A 17,673-nucleotide genomic window follows, 5' to 3' on the forward strand; every position below is an offset into this window, starting at 1 on the left:
CTAAGTAACAAGTTTTAACTGTTTGATTTATTTATAGACTTCCAACTGCAAGAAGTTCGATATTAGATATATTCGAGTCAACAAGAGTTGATGTAACTGCAACATGAAGAATTGCCTAACTGTATTTATGACTGTTGCAAACTCTGTCACGTTACCTGAGAAGTTTGCAGAGGAATGATCGCAATGTTGTGGGGTTGGCTTGCTGAAGCATGCAGTGCAGAGAAGCCAAATCTAATTACAAGTGTTTGGGAACTGGGGAGTGGCACCAAAACTGTGAGAAGAAGGAGAAAAAAAGGGCTGTATCTAATGGATTATGGGACGAGTTGCAGTATGACGCAGACTGCTCATCAATATTTTTTGTCCAATGTATTAATTAAAAGAAAATTCAGGCAGTTCATTGAGCACCCGTATACTTTTAAATATTCAATTTTTTTTGCATTTTAGCATTTTCTGCACGGAAGACAATCTAAACTAATGAGAGATATATGTGGTGTTATGTTCAAGTTTACAGTTGGGGCAAGAACTTTATTAATTTCAGCTTCTGCTGCAATATGCCAAGTGCAGAGAGCTTCATGAATTGCATGTTCTGTTTTGTTTTTTAATAATGAGCTCTGGGATCAGCAAGTGTTAATGTGTGTGCTTGGGCATAACCATATGACCATACACGTACACAAGTGTATCTCAGTGTTTTGTTGGGAGTTCTCTTGCCAAAAAGCATTACCAGGTCCCTGTGGGGAAATACAGGTATTTGGGAAATAATAATTGATGTGCTTTTGTTGTGTGTTCAGCTGCATGAGCTGGCTTAATTCAGGTCACAGGAGCTACTTGAGAACACTATGAGTTTATTTCTGTCCATGCTGCTTGCTGGTGCGTAAAGTGCACCTGGTAGAACGTCGCAGGGAAAACTGCTCAGCTCAGAACAGGAGACACTGCTTTGTGTAGTGGCATGTAAATAACTGACGCACAGTGTCTTCAGCCATGACTCTTACATGTTCCTGTCTTCTGGAAGTGCACTGCTGGGGTACATTCAGCATATCTGCCATCCAGACCATATGGATAATCTCAAATTATAAAGCAAAGTGACCTTAGTTGGGAAAAAGCTGGATACACCATGTTGGGTTTGGGGTTGATTCTGTTTTGGTTGAATCTGTTTGAACTATGTCCTGTCTTTAAGTTTATGGTAAACAAGGTCTCAATTGTAAGCATATTCTTTTACAGTGCCCTAGTGCATCTACCATGCTACCCCTTCCACTCCCCAGCATCACCAGCAGTATTTTACAAGCACCAGAACTTGTCTGACAAATCGTGTGCAACACAAGGAGCAAGACAGATGGAACTAGAGCTGCCCAACCATAATGGTGCTCACAGCTCTACCTCCTGAAGTGCTCTTTGTGCCAGCAGTCTGCTGCCAGCCTTGCTCAGCATGTCCTCTGTTGCAAACATGGCTTTATAGATCCTCCTGGGAACCACATAGAGTTCTGTTGTCAGTTGGTCTACGTATCAGTGGTGGTCAGTGGACTGTGTTTTTAAACAATCATCAAAAATACCACTGATCTACCTACACAAATAATTTAACAATATGGTTATAACAATATGGTTTATAACAATAAAGTTATTGCCTCCTCTTGCTTTAGGTACTCTAAGCTGAGAGCCAGTACTTTGTAGGGTCAGATGTTTCCACAAAGCCGGAAACAGTTTCTAGTAATGAAATGATATAATATTAAATCCTGTTGAGAACATGGGGACTATTGGTGTGTGTGCCACAGTGGCTTTTTGCCAAGTGCAGCGCTTCTTCTTCAGTGCTGTCCCACTGCAAAATGAATTTCCTCTTCTGAAGTCTTCTTTTGTTCCTAGGTGCAGCAATGAAGGATTTCCTTATTAAAGTGGGTTTTGCTTTGAGCTTTATGATAACAATGAGGACAACATAGGAAGAAGAGTTCTGTTCTTTTTCCCACACAGTCTATGCCTGTTTTTATTTTGGTAGAACTTTGTTCTATTCACAGTCTGTAGCTGAGTTTTTTTCCCGAAGAACAGATGTCATGGTTTTCCCCAGGTATTCCTCCAGAGGATGTTCACAGTGCTCTTCAGATGGTTTTCTTCCTCTTCAGCACTGAAGGATGAGAGTAACCTGGAGCTTATGGAGTGAATGGGTTTTCTCCTCCAGTTTTGTACTGGAGATCAAGATGAGAATGCATTTATAAACTGTTAATGGCCATGATGCTCTTCTTACATCACTCTCGATCTATAGTTCAGTGACAGTGCAGTCTGAAACATACAAACCCAATAGGTGCTGCAGGGTTTAGCCCTGATCTCTCAAAGCTGAAAAGCACACGATTTGCTATGATGAATGCCTGCTTCTTGTTTCTCTGTGAAATATAGGCAGTAAATATAGGCAGCACAGTAGGTTAAGCAATTCAGAGTAGCATTAGCATTTCTTGGTAATCACTGTGATGCTTTGTTTTCTCTCAGACCTTGGTGCTTAATGATTAATTCAATTGCAGTGTAAGTAGATGCACTTACGTGCCTGAACAGATGCAGTAATCAATCCAATATGACACCTTGTCTATTCTTACATTGTTTGCACCCTACCGTATCATTTTATTTTGCAAGTAAATTAAGCACCTAGAATAATGAACACTCAGTTGCTGATTATTCTTTATTAATACTTTCCTAAAGTTAATTTTACAAGCTCTCAGAACTGCAGGCAGAGAGAGCTCCTGATGTCTATACCAATGGAAGGGGTTCCTGTTCACATCACTCCTTACCGGTGGCTGCCTTCTCCCTGCTGATAGACCTTATGGAGCATGGGTTGGAGGGGCAGAAACCTGCAGTGCATTGACAGTGATGGGCTCTGGTGGGTGGGTGATGGCAGGCTCCTTCCATGGCACATCTGCAAAAGGTGCCTGCAGAGTGCATTGAAAACCTTCTTTCAGATGTTTCAGTAGAAACAGCTCCGTAAAGATGCTCAGTTATTCAGTTAAGAGGCAAATTTGCATTGAATTTTGTATTGTATTTGTTTTGTATTGTATTTATATTTGTATTGAATATTGTACTGAAATTTGTATTTTCCCACTGAATGCTATCTTCTTTTGCAGTGATCCCTACGTGAAGCTTTCCTTGTATGTAGCAGATGAGAACAGAGAACTTGCCCTGGTGCAGACAAAAACTATTAAAAAGGTACGTGTATGCTTTATTTCTTTGTTTCGTAAATGTTAAGAATATCAGAACAAGCTTCTATAATATAATACAATTCCTACTTAAGTTGTTACAGACATGTATCTAATCTTAATGCACTCTTCTTTCACACCAAAATGAGAAAATTAGTGCATGCATATGTTCAGTACGTGTGATCTGACTGTCTGAAAAACAAAAACCAGCACCAAATATATTGCATATTCTCCAAAGCTTGGCTTGCTGACTCTCATGTACATCATTCCTGTTTCTCTTACCAAAGTCCTATTTTCATGAAAAGCATTTGAAATTAAAAACAAAACAAAACATGTTGCTCTGAGCATCATTTATTTGACTTCTGGCGAAAAGACTGGTCTTTAAATGTCCTCTTCCAAAATGACAACTTCCTAATATTTGCACAGGGATTTAAAATAACCAAATGAGAGATGATGGTAAGAAAATCATGGAAATGTACTGAAAATGCAGTGCGTTTTTTCTTCATTTCTTTTGTTTCATGACACAGAAACAGAAATACCCTAAAATTATAGAAAGTATTTTTTGTAAATAAAGCTTACTGGTAGTGATGGCAGAGAGGAATAAAGTCACAACCTTTATGAAAAAGAAAGATGAAAACAGTGACTTGCATTTTTAGAAAGATGTTTGGAATGGGCAGTGATTCAATTTAAATCATTATTGCAAAGCAGAATAGAGAGGAGGATTTTGCTACCCAAATAGCAAACTGATGCTGGTATAAAATCCAGACATTAAGTGCCATTTACAGTCAGTGCTGTGACATCCTGCATCCCACGTAGGGCTCAGGTGGAGAGTTTTGCAGGGCTCAGGGCAGAAAGTGAAAGTTTTCAGGCTTCCAGTCTAACCATTGTTTCATAATAACTTTTTAACATACTCCTTGAAAACACTTCCTTCATAGCCTACCCAGCTTTAAGTTTTTTATATACAAAATCGTGAGAAACATAACTTTCTTTTCTGGAAATAAAAACAAACAAACCAAAAACAAAACAGTTGTACCTATTTAGTTAATACAGGAACAATGTGGACTGTGCCTTTTTTTTCCCCATTAATTGGTGAAAGATTTATTGCCACTTGTGTATACAAATGTGGGAAGTTTTCCTGTGATACTCTTATCTCACTTTGGTAGCGTGTGCCTGTTGCTGTGCCATTTCCTGGGGTGTGTTTGCACAGAATTGATTCTGTTCTTGGAGTCATATCGATGGAAAATGCCTAGGTCACTTTCAGGCTGTATAATACCTGACTGTTTTACTTGTGATATAATATTAACCATCGTGTTCTTGCTGAAGTGCAAGATTGACTATTTACTACAAAACAACTTTGTTCACTAGAAACTCTTACATCAGAACGCCTGTACCAAAAAGCCTTTATTACACTGCAAAGGTTAGATGAGAAGGATAAATGGGGGCAGGTGAAGGTTTCTTCTCGTCTTCTGACTTTGCCCTCTGCAGTGATTTTGGAGCAGCAGTGATACAGGCTCAGACCTGGCCAGTTGCCACTGAACCACCCGTTTGCACTGCAGAGAACTGAGTGAAAGTCAGAAGTACTGGAGCAGCTATGCCCTGCAGACAACTCGCTGGGCAAGTCCAGTCCTTGCTGTGTGTTTTTGTTCTCTTTAAATAGTATGGTAGGTACTGGTAACTGGCAGATGCCTGTAGATAGGAGGAAGATTCTCATCTTTCACCTTTCCCTTCAATGAAATGAAGATGGTGAGAATGGTGGTCCAGGTGATCTCCAGAGGTTCTTTCCAAGCTCAGCAATTGTGTGACTCAGAAGCATAGGACTGTTACAGTGGCAGTGGAGATGCAGGGTGGGTCAGAAAGGTGCAGGGATCCTTTGGCTTTGGAGAGAGCCTTTATAGTAATGCTGTGAAGGGGACCTGCGAGAGTGAGAGCTGTGGCAGGGATGGTACTTAATTTTTTCTTCCTGCTTCTTAGGAAAAGATGGAGATCCCATCCAGAGTTTAAATAAATTCCTGGTTCCTTCCAGTAGCAGTGTGTTTATTCTTTGGGTGTTATAGCCAAAGCAGATTGCCTTATATCTATTTTTATATCTTTTTTTTCTTACTAGAATAACACTGCCTTTATTTGGATGGGTGTTGCTGGTGTAAAAGCATGTGTACTGAAGAGATGGCGTATTTGGCTCCCACATGTCTGAAAAGCAATGGCTGTAGAGGCTTAGTGCAGAGATTGAAATGAGAGATTGGAAATAAGATTGTACCATTATTGCTGAAGGTGATAGCTACCAGCTCTGGGGGTGCGTGATGGGCAGGAGAGTAGGAAAGCAGCTGAGAAGACCACCATCAGCACCAGACATGGTGTGGATGTGAGAGCACTGCAGTGACTGTGCTGTGAGCTCATGGGTGTCAATGCTGCCCTGGGAAGAAGAGAAGGGCACTGCTCAGCTGCTCTGGAGTGTGAGGGTGAGCTTGGGGTGCTCCTGGGATTGCCTTTGTTCACAGTTCTTTGTAACCATCACTTACAGCCTTTACTTTCTCAGTCGTTTCCCTAATAGTATCATGAACTCATCCTATGGAAACTTCTCATCAGTTGTTTGTTTTGAGTTGCTGAATTTCATCTCGAGTTGCCTGCTCTCTGAGCAGTTCTCTTCCTGTGCAACTCACAACTTCTGTTGTTTATTTCATCAACAGCAAACATTGTGGCGTGCCTTCATTTTGAGATAAAAATACTGAGCAAAATCTTTCCCAGGAGTGATTCTGAAGGACGCTACCAGTGACCAAGTCTGTAACTGGTCTTTTAACGTGGTAGTATCTTGCTCTTTACCTCGTCCTTAGTTTTCTACTCATTTTTGTGTCCCTTGGTATACGGAGTGAGTTCCTGTGGCCCTGTCCTGCCCTGCAGGAGTGCTGGCAGGAAGGCAGAAGGGTGCACGTCCCCTTTCATCTCCAGCTCTGTGATGCTGGACCTGCCCTTGTGTCAAGCAGGATGCAACCTACACTGCTTCCTCACTCTGCAAAAGTAATCAGAGAAAAGGTTTGGGTTCATCTGTCACGATCTGGCTATGTTGCGTTTCTGAGGTGTTTTGTTTAATTTTACCTCCCTCCACACATTCAGTTCCTGCAGCTGTGACACCTGAGTAAGGCCTTGTTTTCATTTGGAAACACTCTTTTTGTAGTAGGACATTGGGCCTCACAGTCCTGTAAGGTGCTGGGTATGGCTTAACATCTTTGTCCCTGGTCCTGTGACTTCACATGTCACTTCTTCTGGAAGGTGACCATGTGTTTTCCTCAATGTGACTGCACTGAGCTTTGAAGAGTCCACATCAGCTTTGGCCGTTGCACCAAATATCTCAGTGCAGATCCCTGTTAGCTCTTCTGCCCGTACCATAAAGTGAAGCTTACTTTCTTCTGTCTAAAACATTTGGTCTCTTATTGAGACCTCATTGCTTAGTAGCATCTCTTCTTTCCTAGTTTGCTGTATATTTATATGGTTGAAAAACCCTCCTTGTGTTTGTTCTAATATCCCATGGAAGATCTAACTCAGCTTGACTCCTGGCAGTCCTTTATCTCTGCAATACTTGCCCTTTTTAGGATGTAGCTCTTTGCTGGTGAGTCTTTTTGTTGTTGTTTCCCTGCTAATATCCTTTATGAAGCGGTTATTCACCCATTTATTTCTGGAGGCTTTCTGTACAAATGTTTTTCTCCTCGGCTGTGATTCTAACACTTGTACTTTCTGGCTCGACCTATCAAATGTTGGATTGGTGAAGGTGGAAGCAATTTCTAATAGTCACCTGCTTGTTTACTAAAAATTGTGCTGCCTAATACATCATTATTTCCTGAAACTGGTAATTGTGGTTAAGCAGTACTCAGAATTAATGCGTTATTGATTAGCAGTAGTGCCCTTAAATCTAGTTGCCAGATTAGATGAGAGGTTTCTCTTGCCAAGAACAACTGCAGTGAACAAATGCAAATATTTAAAACATCATATTTGTTTTATTTATTGCTTTATTGCTTTAGTGAATGCATTTTTGCTCTTTATGGCAAAAAAGCAGGAAACTTCTCTCTGTCCCTTACCTCGTCCTTCTAATTGCTGGACTTTTTCTCATTAAATAATTTCTGTATTTCTGTAGATTTTCTAGGAGGCAGTTTTCAGATCTCAGTATTTGAATTCATGGGTTATTTGCTGGGTTGAGATTCAGCCCTAACTCAAAGGTAAAGGCTGTGGGCTGTCAGCACTGCGGCCACAGGCATGTGTGGGACCCCGCTCTGGGGAAGTGCTGCACATTGAGCCTCTGTGTCATGGGTAAATGTATTGCGTCCATGCTACGGAGTTCTGGATGAACAGCCAGGATCATCTTCTCTGCTCCATCAAAGCTCTGGTGGGTAAAGCCAGTTCACCCCAGCAGCTCTTCTGGTGAAGCTCTGCTGTGTGATGGAGCAAGGAAATGGTTCAGCAGGGAAACAAGACCTGGGGACAGACCATGCTTGGTTTCTAACTTACCGGAATTTGAAATGTGCCAGTTATCAGTGTTCCTACTTTGAATTTTTATCAGTTTACGGTTTTATGTTGGAGCTTCCTTCAAGTCACAGATGGAACACAATTTATTTTGTCTGCTTAATTTGGATCATTAGAGCAAAATTATAATCCTCTGCAACCTCCAGGGCGATCAGGAAGAGTAAGGTGTCTGCTTGGAGGAAATAACCTTTCCTTTTGTCCATTCTCCTTTCTAAGAGGAGCTCTAAAAGGAGCTGTGGGTGCCCCATCCCTGGAGGTGCCCAAGGCCATGGATGGGCCCTGGGCAGCCTGAGCTGGGGGGCAGCCAGCCCACAGCAGGGATGGGGCTGGGGGGGGGATCCTATTCTGTGACTATGATTCATTTATACTTTCCATCTAATTTCAGTTCTTCTGACTCAAATCCCTTCCCACATTTGGTTTACTTAGTAGAGCGGTTCTAAGTCATTTGACAGCAGTGTTGGTGCTGTTTTGTCAGGAAATGCTTTTTTTTTTTCCCCTGGTGTTTTCTGAAAAACTGTCACTTGCATGCATGTTGTGATGGCTGTGAAATTGCAAACCTGCAGATATTGTAGCATCCTAATATGTTATTTTCTTTTGTAGACACTAAATCCAAAATGGAATGAAGAATTTTATTTTAGAGTAAGTTTCCCTTTTAAATGCAATCACTGTAATGTAGAAACTAATTGCATGGTGTTTTGTACGATTTTATTTAATTCACTGTTTATATGTCTTTATGAAAAGAAAATGTTCATCCTGATGCTTCCTGTGGTCTTAAAATGTTAATGTAGTGGCAAATAATCAGAAGCATTTCTGAAAAACGTATGAAATTTAAGCTGTTATGGAAAGATTAAAAATAAATAAATAAAATGAAAGACACAGAAATTTAGGGAAGGAAGGTTGAAAAAGCAGTTTCTCTTGACCTTCGTATTGCTTGCCAAGAAATATTCGTATCACGCTTTTTTCTTGTATTTAACTTCTGTCTTTTTTGAATCATTCATAAAGTGAAGGTAACTTTCACTTAAAACTGAGTGGTTTCAGCTCGCAGGTGACTTTTCATAAGAAATGATCACTTGAGAAAGGTAAAAGAAGATTTAAAACGGTGATCATCAAAACCAACATAACAGAAATGAGAACAGTGATAACTCAGATGCCAAAAGTATTTTCTGAGGAGGAATGGATTTATTTCACTGCAGCTGCAGCTTTCACAGAAGTAGGTTAGGTAAAATTTCACTGGTTTTAAAATCTAATCTTAAACAGCTGCTTGAGAACAGACGTTGTCATTGTAGATTGTTAAAAATCAGCATCCCATCAAGCACTGTTTATAGCCTTAGTGCTCATCTCTCTTGCTAACAGGAATATTTAAATAGTTCCCACCAATTCAGTTATAGTAAAAGTGCTTTTTTGAGGTTCAGATGGATTTTTTTTCCTTCATTTTTTGCATGTGTACCAAGTTTCAACCATTTCAAGGTCTGGCAACTGGTTAATACACATCTAAATCTCTAAAACAGTCTTTCGATAAGTATTTTTTGTCATTTGTATAATACAACCTGTTTTTTGAGCTATGCAGTCTGCAGGCACTAATTTCACTTCCCTCATCCCATCCCTTTCCCAGTGCTTCTAAGACAAAGCACAGAGGTGGCCATGGCACTGGAAATAGTGTCAGGAAGTTTTACACTGCTATCATACATAAAGACAGCTTGCACCCATCCTGATTTGGGTTCAGGGCTCTGGTGTTCTGTCCAGTCTGGGTTTCTGTGTTTGTGTTCTCCCAGTTAGTTGAAGCAAAGGATTTATATAAATGTATTAGTTCTGTTTGCCTTGATTTAATCATTTTCTAAACTTGTGCCCATGCAGTGTTCTAATTGAGTGAATGAAGCTAAAATAATATTATTTGGATTTTCTCCTAGGTAAACCCAACCAATCATCGCCTCCTGTTTGAAGTGTTTGATGAGAACAGATTGGTGAGTACCTGGCTTGGTTGTTTCCCAGAGCTGTGCAACACAGGTGATGGAAACATAGCACATCTTAAAGGTGTATGTTTTCTGTTGTTTACATGGTCGAGGGTTAAAAAATGTTTGTTTACATAGGTTGTAGCATACAAAGTGTCTATTTTATGGGCTAATGGGACAAGAAACACAGAATTACTCTACTTAAGCTAGATGTTCTGTTGGTGGAAACCACATCAGACTCTTCCTGAGGTTTCTCTGGTGTGAGCTAAAAAGCAGTCCCAGCCTTGTTAGTTGCACATAAAGCTGCTGCTTCATCACCTGATCACTTGAGCATCTCTTTCCTGTACCTTTTAATTACTTAATCCTTTTTGAGATGTGGTAACCAGGACTCTGCTCAGTTACACAAGACACGGGTCCTTGAAGATTTTAGTTAATACCAAAGTAATGCTCTGTGCTTTGTGTTCAGTTCTGCCCCCACTAACACCCAACATGTTGCTAGGGCTTTTAGCCTTGAACCTCACTTGTCTGAAGTAAGCGCTATTTCTGAGATGATGAGTCTTTCCAAAACTTACTGCATGTTGCTCTTGTGATGAAGTGAGTACATTTTTCACACTGATGCGTCAAATAGACAACACTGTCATTCTGCATACACTAATTTAAATGGATCCATGTGATGGCACATTGGATGGATGACTTTTAATTTTTGTCTGCTGAAAATTGAAGCACCATTTTTCTGCTCATGAAATGAGGCCCTATATTTCTTGCTTTGGAGCAGTACAGTGTCCGATGAACCTGCTTGCCTTATTAGACCGGTGTTGTGAGGACATTTTTTTTTCCAAACAAAAATACACAGTATGGAAATACTGATCACAGAAAATATCCTGGAGGTGCTCAAGGCCAGGCTGTATGGAGCCCTGGTCAGCCTGACAGGGTGGCAAGCAACCAGCCCATAGCAGTGGCGGGGTGTTGATGATCTAGATGATCTTCAAAATCCTCTCCAACCGAAGCCGTTCTATGATGCTGTGGTACCTGTATGGCATGCATGCAGCTGGAAGGGTGGTGGGGGTGTTTGTGTTAAGGTGGAGGATGGAGCAGAAGCGCGTGGAAGAGATTTCGTTCTGCCTGCAGAGGGCAGTGGCATGCACGGGGATGGCCATGTGTGCCAGTAAAGAGGTGACAGGAAAAAAAACACAGCTTGACTGTGCGCTGACAGCTGAGAACTGAAAGGTTCAGTATACCATTTTCTGATATATTTTATAAGATGTTGGGGTTTCCTTTCTGTGCCACTGGCCGTATACTGACAGTATCAGTGTTACTGTGTTGTTGAACCATTTTTTGGTGGTTCTTCGTGTGATCCCACTTCTGCAGGCTGTAACCTGGGGATGAGGAGCTGCTGCTTTCCTTTCAGAAAGCATTCAAAACCATTGGCCAAGGAGAACAAGTACATGGGTTCATAGTGGGACATTTCCATCACGTTGTATTTACAGAATGAGGCACTAAGTAGATCATTTTAGCTTCCATGTGAAATACTTGTTGTCAACTCTTACATGTCTTTTACTCCCAAAATACTTTATTTTCTTCACATTCCTAAATTATCTGAGTGCTTTCTGTCTGCAGCATATCCTTTCCTTTCTCTCCCCCCATAAGAGCAGAGAATACGTGGTGTGTCTTCATCTTCAGATAAAAAAGAGACTATGGAAAATGGTGTACCTGAAAAATAAGATAAAATCAACACTTGTGCTTGCACAAGACAGTTCCACAGCACTGTGGCTGTGTAGAAGCTATTCATGTTTTTCTTCTTGTTGGCTCCTGGTCCACTTAAAACAATAGGGGATTGTGCTGTCTGCTGGCAGTTGCAAGGTTTGAAGCTTCCATTTGTCTTTGATTGGTCACTTTATGTCTTTTGAGAGCAAGCCGCATGGAAACAGAGGTTTAAACGTCTAGACAGAGCACTGACCTGCCACCGATAGTTTGTTGACAGCACTTCTCAGTGTTCTCCTAAGGAACAGATGTCTGTACATTGAGCTGATCCTACGCTGTCTCTTCTTGTAGATGTGCTTTTAGCTAACCGGGTGCTTCCCCAGCATGTGCGAACCGTTGCGATGGCGGGCGCCCTTCGGCTGCGAGGATCCCCCAGTCACCAATTTCCTGCATTGCAGTGGAGCATATTCAGGGTGTTTGTTCTGCAGTTGGATGTATCCTGCTGGTCTGTTCTGCTTCTGAGGTCTCTTGGCTCTCAGAGTGTAACTGTATTCCGTGCCTGCGATCACGCCCATGGTAGAATTGCTAACTTTCCCACTGGAGGCTGGCCAGTAAAGGGCAGAGTTTCTGTGCGCTGTTTAAGACAAATCGGTACCAAACGGCAATGCGACACCCGTCTCTGGTTTTCTCTCGTCGTTACTGCCCGGTAACACTGGAAAAGGAGCTTTGCCTCCTGTCATTTTGCGCATTTCTCCTGTTTCTACTGAGTGAGAAATCTTTGCTGTGCATAGGGCTGCTTTGTTTGCTGTAATTTTTACTGATTAAAAGGGGCTGTGTGGGCTCACTTGGGCTGCATTGCGCTCCTAGGGACAACGTGAAAGTTGTGGCTTTTTAAAGGCAAGGAGCTTGTTACTTAACCGTGCTATGAGCACAGTTAAAATTGAAAGCGTAACGGTGCTATATTTACTCACGTTCTGCCATGATAGCCTCGTGCTGTAACACACACCAAAAAGTTAAGCTTGAAATATTGTTCCTTATTTGCATGTGGCGTTGACTTACAGCCCTAACACCGAACCGTTTGTGTTGTCGTTAACTTTCCGTGCGCCCTGTGCGAACGCGCCGTGCGGGTACGAGATGAGTTAGATTTATAGCGGCGCCGAGTGTGCTCGCTGCCTCGGTCAGCTGCGCCCTGATGGAAAAGGAGCAGCTGGGAAGGTGCTGTTTCAGGCTCTCGCTGGCATTAAAAAAAAACAACAGAACCCCCACTGGCTTAGATTGGAGAGGGGGAACCGGGCCACGTGACCGCCACCATCCTACCCCATGTCACTGTGTGTAGGAGTGCTGATTGCTCTTACCCAATCATGCCTGGAATGCTGCTTGCCACTTGGGCTATTTCTGCTATCTGTCGCTATCAGTGCTGCAGTGCTAACAGTTTGGCAGATGGGACACTTTTTCTTGGAGTTTATGTCTTTGGTTTTTAACTTCTGGCAGCGCCTGAATTGTTGCCGTTCTCCCTCTCCTTTTCTTCTCTCTGTAAAACCATGGCCCATCGGCTGCGGTTTCATTTTGGCTCTGGGCGAAGCAACACAGCCCCCGAATCCGAGATCCTCGACCGGGAGAGAGAAGATGAGATTTTCATGGCATTCCACACTTTGCCGAGAAGAAGCAGCCCTCACGCTTTCTCCCGACACGGAGCAGATTACGGCGGTGGCAGCGATTTCCAAGAAGTGGGCTCCTTGAAAAGGAGCACCTCCATGTTTATTCCCCAGCTGCTGAACAGCATCAGCGCACGTCCCACCAGGAGCTCCTCCATGCAGATCTCTCTCCAGCGCAAGGCTGCAGATGAGTGCGCGACCCCGGAGACCCCCAAGGAGACACCCCTGAGCAAGGCCTCGGATGTTAGGGAGCATTACGTGTCTCCCGTTGAAAACCATTCATCCTCCCGGAGTAGCCCAGAGGTGGCTCCTGATGATTCTCCACCCAGGCAGACAGAGGAGTTGGGGCAGCAGATGAATGGCACTCTTCGCTGTAACCGTAGGATATTCCGTACTATTCCTCCTAATAACCAGAGCGACGATGCTCTGTCCACTGCCCATGAGAATGAAGCAAAGGAAACACCTTCAGGTTTGAACTTCAGCGGCGTGAGGATTCAGCATCGTGCTTCAAGTGCCGATGTGCCTCAGGTTACTCTGTTGCCCTATGGTTCCGAGGCTCAAAATAATGCTCCCACCCCCGAGCCCCGGCGCTGGTCTCTGCAGCATGTGCCAGACATGTCAGCAAATGCAGGGAAAAAGTTCTTTGTTCTCCAGTTACAGCAGCCGCAGGCAAGTGGTAAAGGTGGCGAGTATAACTTTGGCTTTACTGGGACAAAAGGGGATAGATTGGTCAGGTACCCGCGCATACAGCTGGGGAGGAGCGCTTCCTACCCTGTGCAACCACGGCCAGAGGAAATCCGCCCTGCAGGTGAGGGACTGACTTCAGAACTGCATGGAAACAGCAGGAGCGGGTCAGAAATATCCAGAAGCAATTCAGTAGAGAAAATTCCTCAAGGGAAGGGATGCCTGTTTAAAATCAGACCAGATCAAAACACGAGACAGCAGCACTTCAGAATCCTTGTCACCCGTAATCCCGAGGAGCAAAGTCCAGTGGTTGGTACAGAATGTCGTGGCACCCCTGGTCCTGCAGCAGCCAGCACCGCGGTGAGTAAGATGCTGAGTGTGCTCTGCTAACACTGTACAGAATTGCCATGCAAAGGCTTTTAAACCTGAGGCAACTGGACGGCTCCCTTGTTAGTGCTAGAACATTCGCTGTTTCTCTGGAACCAGCCACTAGTGATCTCTGTTTCAGATCTGCTTTAGCTTTGTCCTCGGCTGTGGTTATGTGCGGTGTAATATTTTGAGATCCTAACGTCACATGTTGTACATAAGATTCTTTTAAAATCAGAACAACCAAATGGCAAATTAAGGGATCATGTTTAATTAAGGATTAAGGAATTCTTTGTGCACTTCGTAGCCTGAAAACAAATGCTTTGATAAAGCCTAAGGATAATGTGCATGTTTGTACCCCTGTGGCTTTAAAAATGTGCATCGTAATGCAATAGGAGCTAAAGTGGTAGAAATCTCATGGTAAGTCTAATGAAGGTAACGGCCTAGCAGGTAAGGTAACAAAAAGTTAGGGGGAAAAAGGAGGCGTTAGGGTGTATTTTTTCACTCGCTTTTGGCCTTCTCTAAGCTAAGGGTTTGTCCTGTTTTTTTGTGTGCCACAAGTCCTGATCAAACAACTTGGGAAACTGTGCTGTCAGTTCTGTTTGCGTTGGTTTTACTTTCAGGTGCCAGGATTCATCTTCTGGTCCTGTTATAACGAATGAAGTCTGAAGTTTCATGTTTTTAAGCCATTTTTGAAAGACCAAAGCAGGAATGAAAGGGAAGGGTTTAGATTAGTCATTTGCTTTAAACTGCTTTACTGTGCAATTTAACACTGCCCACTTGAGTCCCTGAGCTCAGTGATGCTGTATATAGAATAGCAAGTGCTCTGTCTCCAGCTGTGAAAACAGATTCACTGGGAGAGATTTGGGTCTTCGCTGCCTGTGTTCTCATTCTGCTGCGCTTTTGTTCAGTGAAATGCAGTACGGAGAGACAGCTGCTCACTGCAGCAAGGCCGTATGATGACTCTGCAGCTTTCTTGTTGAGAAGCTGGCATCTCCAAGCTATTCTGGTGTAGCCTTCTTTTGAGCCCTTCAGTCGTTATTATGCATAGAAAATCACAAATTACAGCCAAGTGTTAATAAAAATACACAGTGAAAAAGATTCTTAAACAAAGAAGTACAGTTTCACTTCACTTTCTGTCAGCTAAGCAGCTCAGTAAGTAGTGCACAGTCTCTGTCCTGCTAGCCTAGAACATTTCAGCAGCAAAGTCTGGAGTGAAGAATCTTCCTTGATTTTTCTCCTTCGTTTGAATCTCACTGGTGCAGTACATTGCGTTCCACTGTGTTTTATCTCACACTAAAAATGTATGTGTGGTTTTCCTGCTGATCACTGGGTACTAGCAGTTCTTGGAGGACCACCATAGCTGGCTGTATCAGTCAGTGCAGTCAGGCAGCCCCAGTAGAAGCACTGGCAGTTGGAGCAGCTGGTGGAGCTGTGCCCATGGCTTCACCCTGTGCCCCTGCAGCAGTCCTCCTGCTTTGAAAGGTGACAGACCCCAAAGTCACTTCTCTGGTAATGACTCACATACCAAAGATGTGCTTCACTGTTTCCAGAAGAGAATTGAGCAATTTGTTCCTTCAGGCTCTTGGTTTTAGTTACTACGTGAAATCAATTTGGCCATCCCTGAAGCATGGCAGTTGCAGAGGCACTCACTGAGAGAAAGTGCATTCCTCAGTGCAAAAAAATCAAATCAAATAAAATTAATTTCAGTGTAAATCTTGTGATGTTTCTTGTATTTCTAACAAGCCCAGCCGTGGCATGGGTAGGGGTGGCTGGTTGGCAGGTCCTGTGGAAGTGGGGGCAGAGAGGGTGTCCTGCTGAAAGCCTGGTGTGGTTTATCAGTATATAAACCGTCCTTTGGTGTGTGCCACTGCGGAGGGCTGTCCCTGCAGCCCTGTTACACTGCTGTGCTTCAGAGCTGTGAGGGTACCACATGGGACCCCTGCACTTAAATGGCTTTGTGTGTACGTGGTGGATCCTGGGCCTGGGGCTGCAGGCAGCAGCTGCTGCTGCCGTATTTATCTGCAGTGAAACGCTCAGCATGCATCAGCAGTTCTGCTGCTCCTGAGTGGTTATGGCCATTCAATGTCTGCTGTTTGCAGTGGTTTGGGGCAAGCAGGATACATTTCATTATGAGCTGTTAGAGAACATTAAGAGACACACTTGTGCCCAGTTGTGATTGTCTTTCTTATGGAAGCATGCTTGCAAAACTCCTTTGACTGCTGTGATATTTTACATGCTGTGTGCATATATCCAGTTGCACAGAGCAAACGCATTGTCTGTAGCTTGGGATCTGTGAGTGCATATCTCTGTCTTGGATGGCTGTTTGGGACCGGACAAAGGCATCTTTGTTGTGACTGAAGAAATGGAAAGTGCTTGATGTTGTGGTAGTGCTGAGCTATGTTCAGCTGGCAGACAGCACAGGCAACTCCTGGCTCTGCCAGCCCACATTTCACAAGTCGGCACGTATCTTCCTTCCTTAAAAGTAATGTTGGGATAAGCTTTGTTGTGAGTGCAGAGTGCTCTCCACAAGCCATTAGCATCGCTTCCTGCACTGTTCTGCCCTTTGTTGTACATGTCGTACACCTTTCACAGCTTGATGATGCCTGGAGTATCAGTGGGGAATCACTGCGACTAACTTATTGTTTTAGTGCTTCCATGAACTGGAAGATAATTCCAAGATGGCAAAATTTTGCAAAGGAAGATAGCAACCCACAGTCGGATGCTGCTGCTGCTCTGACACGTCAGTACCATCCTCTGCTCTATCCCAGCAGAAGCATTGTGAGTTTGATCTCTCTGACCAGTCACGCTGGGGGTTATTCATCTCTGATGTGACCTAAGGGGATGCATGTCCATGAACCCACTGATCGAAGCAGGGACTATGCACTGGTGTTCAGCTGTGTTACTACTATAACCTGTCATGCTAAATTGAGTCTGTAGTAAAGGCAAACTTCTGCTCTGTGTAGGAATAGAAGTGGATGCCTAAAGAGCTCAGCTCTTGCAGTTTCTTTCTAGCAGCGAAGACGTACAATAACATTTCTGCCACAGTTGGACTTCAAATTAATATCACGTCTATTAGAACTTACAGAAATGTGTATGGATTTCCCATCAAAGTAGAAATATCTGAGCCATCAGTGGCATGTGTTGACAGCAGTTTGTCAGAAAGGAGATGTGATTGTGATGTCCAATATCATCTACTGTTGAGTAAAGGGGGAACAGGAAGAATGCCAATTAACTTTTTATGACCCTGTATTTATTATTCCCTATTTTTTGGTCAGAAGCTGTCACCACGCAGTGCTCCACATACTTGTAATCTATGATGTGGAAGTCTTGGATGTTTTTGCTTGACCAAAAACCAGACAGGTGAAATGCAATCTTTATTCTACACAATGGAACAGAAAGTTGCAATATATAATACAGTCTAGTTAATGAAGACAATCATTGTGCTTTTTTTACCTTGAGTACTAATTCTGTAGTCAGTCTCAGTATTTTACCTTGGAATTTGCAAACCATGAGGCGTTTGGGTTAGGATGAAAGTCACTTCTGGGCTGTATTTGTTTTTCTTTCATATGTAAACTGATCTATTTGTTTCAATTAAACAAATCCTTCCATGTTTTTGTGTAAACTGTGGTAACGTCTGGA

General features: G+C 43.0%; 1 protein-coding gene across 7 annotated transcripts in view; it reads left to right on the forward strand.

Annotated features, from left to right (window-relative positions):
• Positions 1-17,673, forward strand: part of NEDD4L (NEDD4 like E3 ubiquitin protein ligase) — a 114,933-nt gene that overhangs the window by 47,877 nt on the left and 49,383 nt on the right. For 3 of the 7 annotated variants that reach the window (XM_015848162.2, XM_015848163.2, XM_015848164.2), the window contains exons 3-5: positions 3,096-3,177; positions 8,277-8,315; positions 9,584-9,637. In XM_015848162.2, the coding sequence (XP_015703648.1) occupies positions 3,096-3,177; positions 8,277-8,315; positions 9,584-9,637 (175 nt within the window). Of the gene's footprint in view, positions 1-3,095; positions 3,178-8,276; positions 8,316-9,583; positions 9,638-12,643; positions 14,026-17,673 lie in introns of those variants that run through there. The other 4 variants (XM_015887233.2, XM_015887235.2, XM_015887234.2 and 1 more) reach the window with 4 other exon arrangements.

Source organism: Coturnix japonica, chromosome Z, assembly GCF_001577835.2.
Source record: "Coturnix japonica isolate 7356 chromosome Z, Coturnix japonica 2.1, whole genome shotgun sequence".
NCBI classification, from domain to species: domain Eukaryota; kingdom Metazoa; phylum Chordata; class Aves; order Galliformes; family Phasianidae; genus Coturnix; species Coturnix japonica.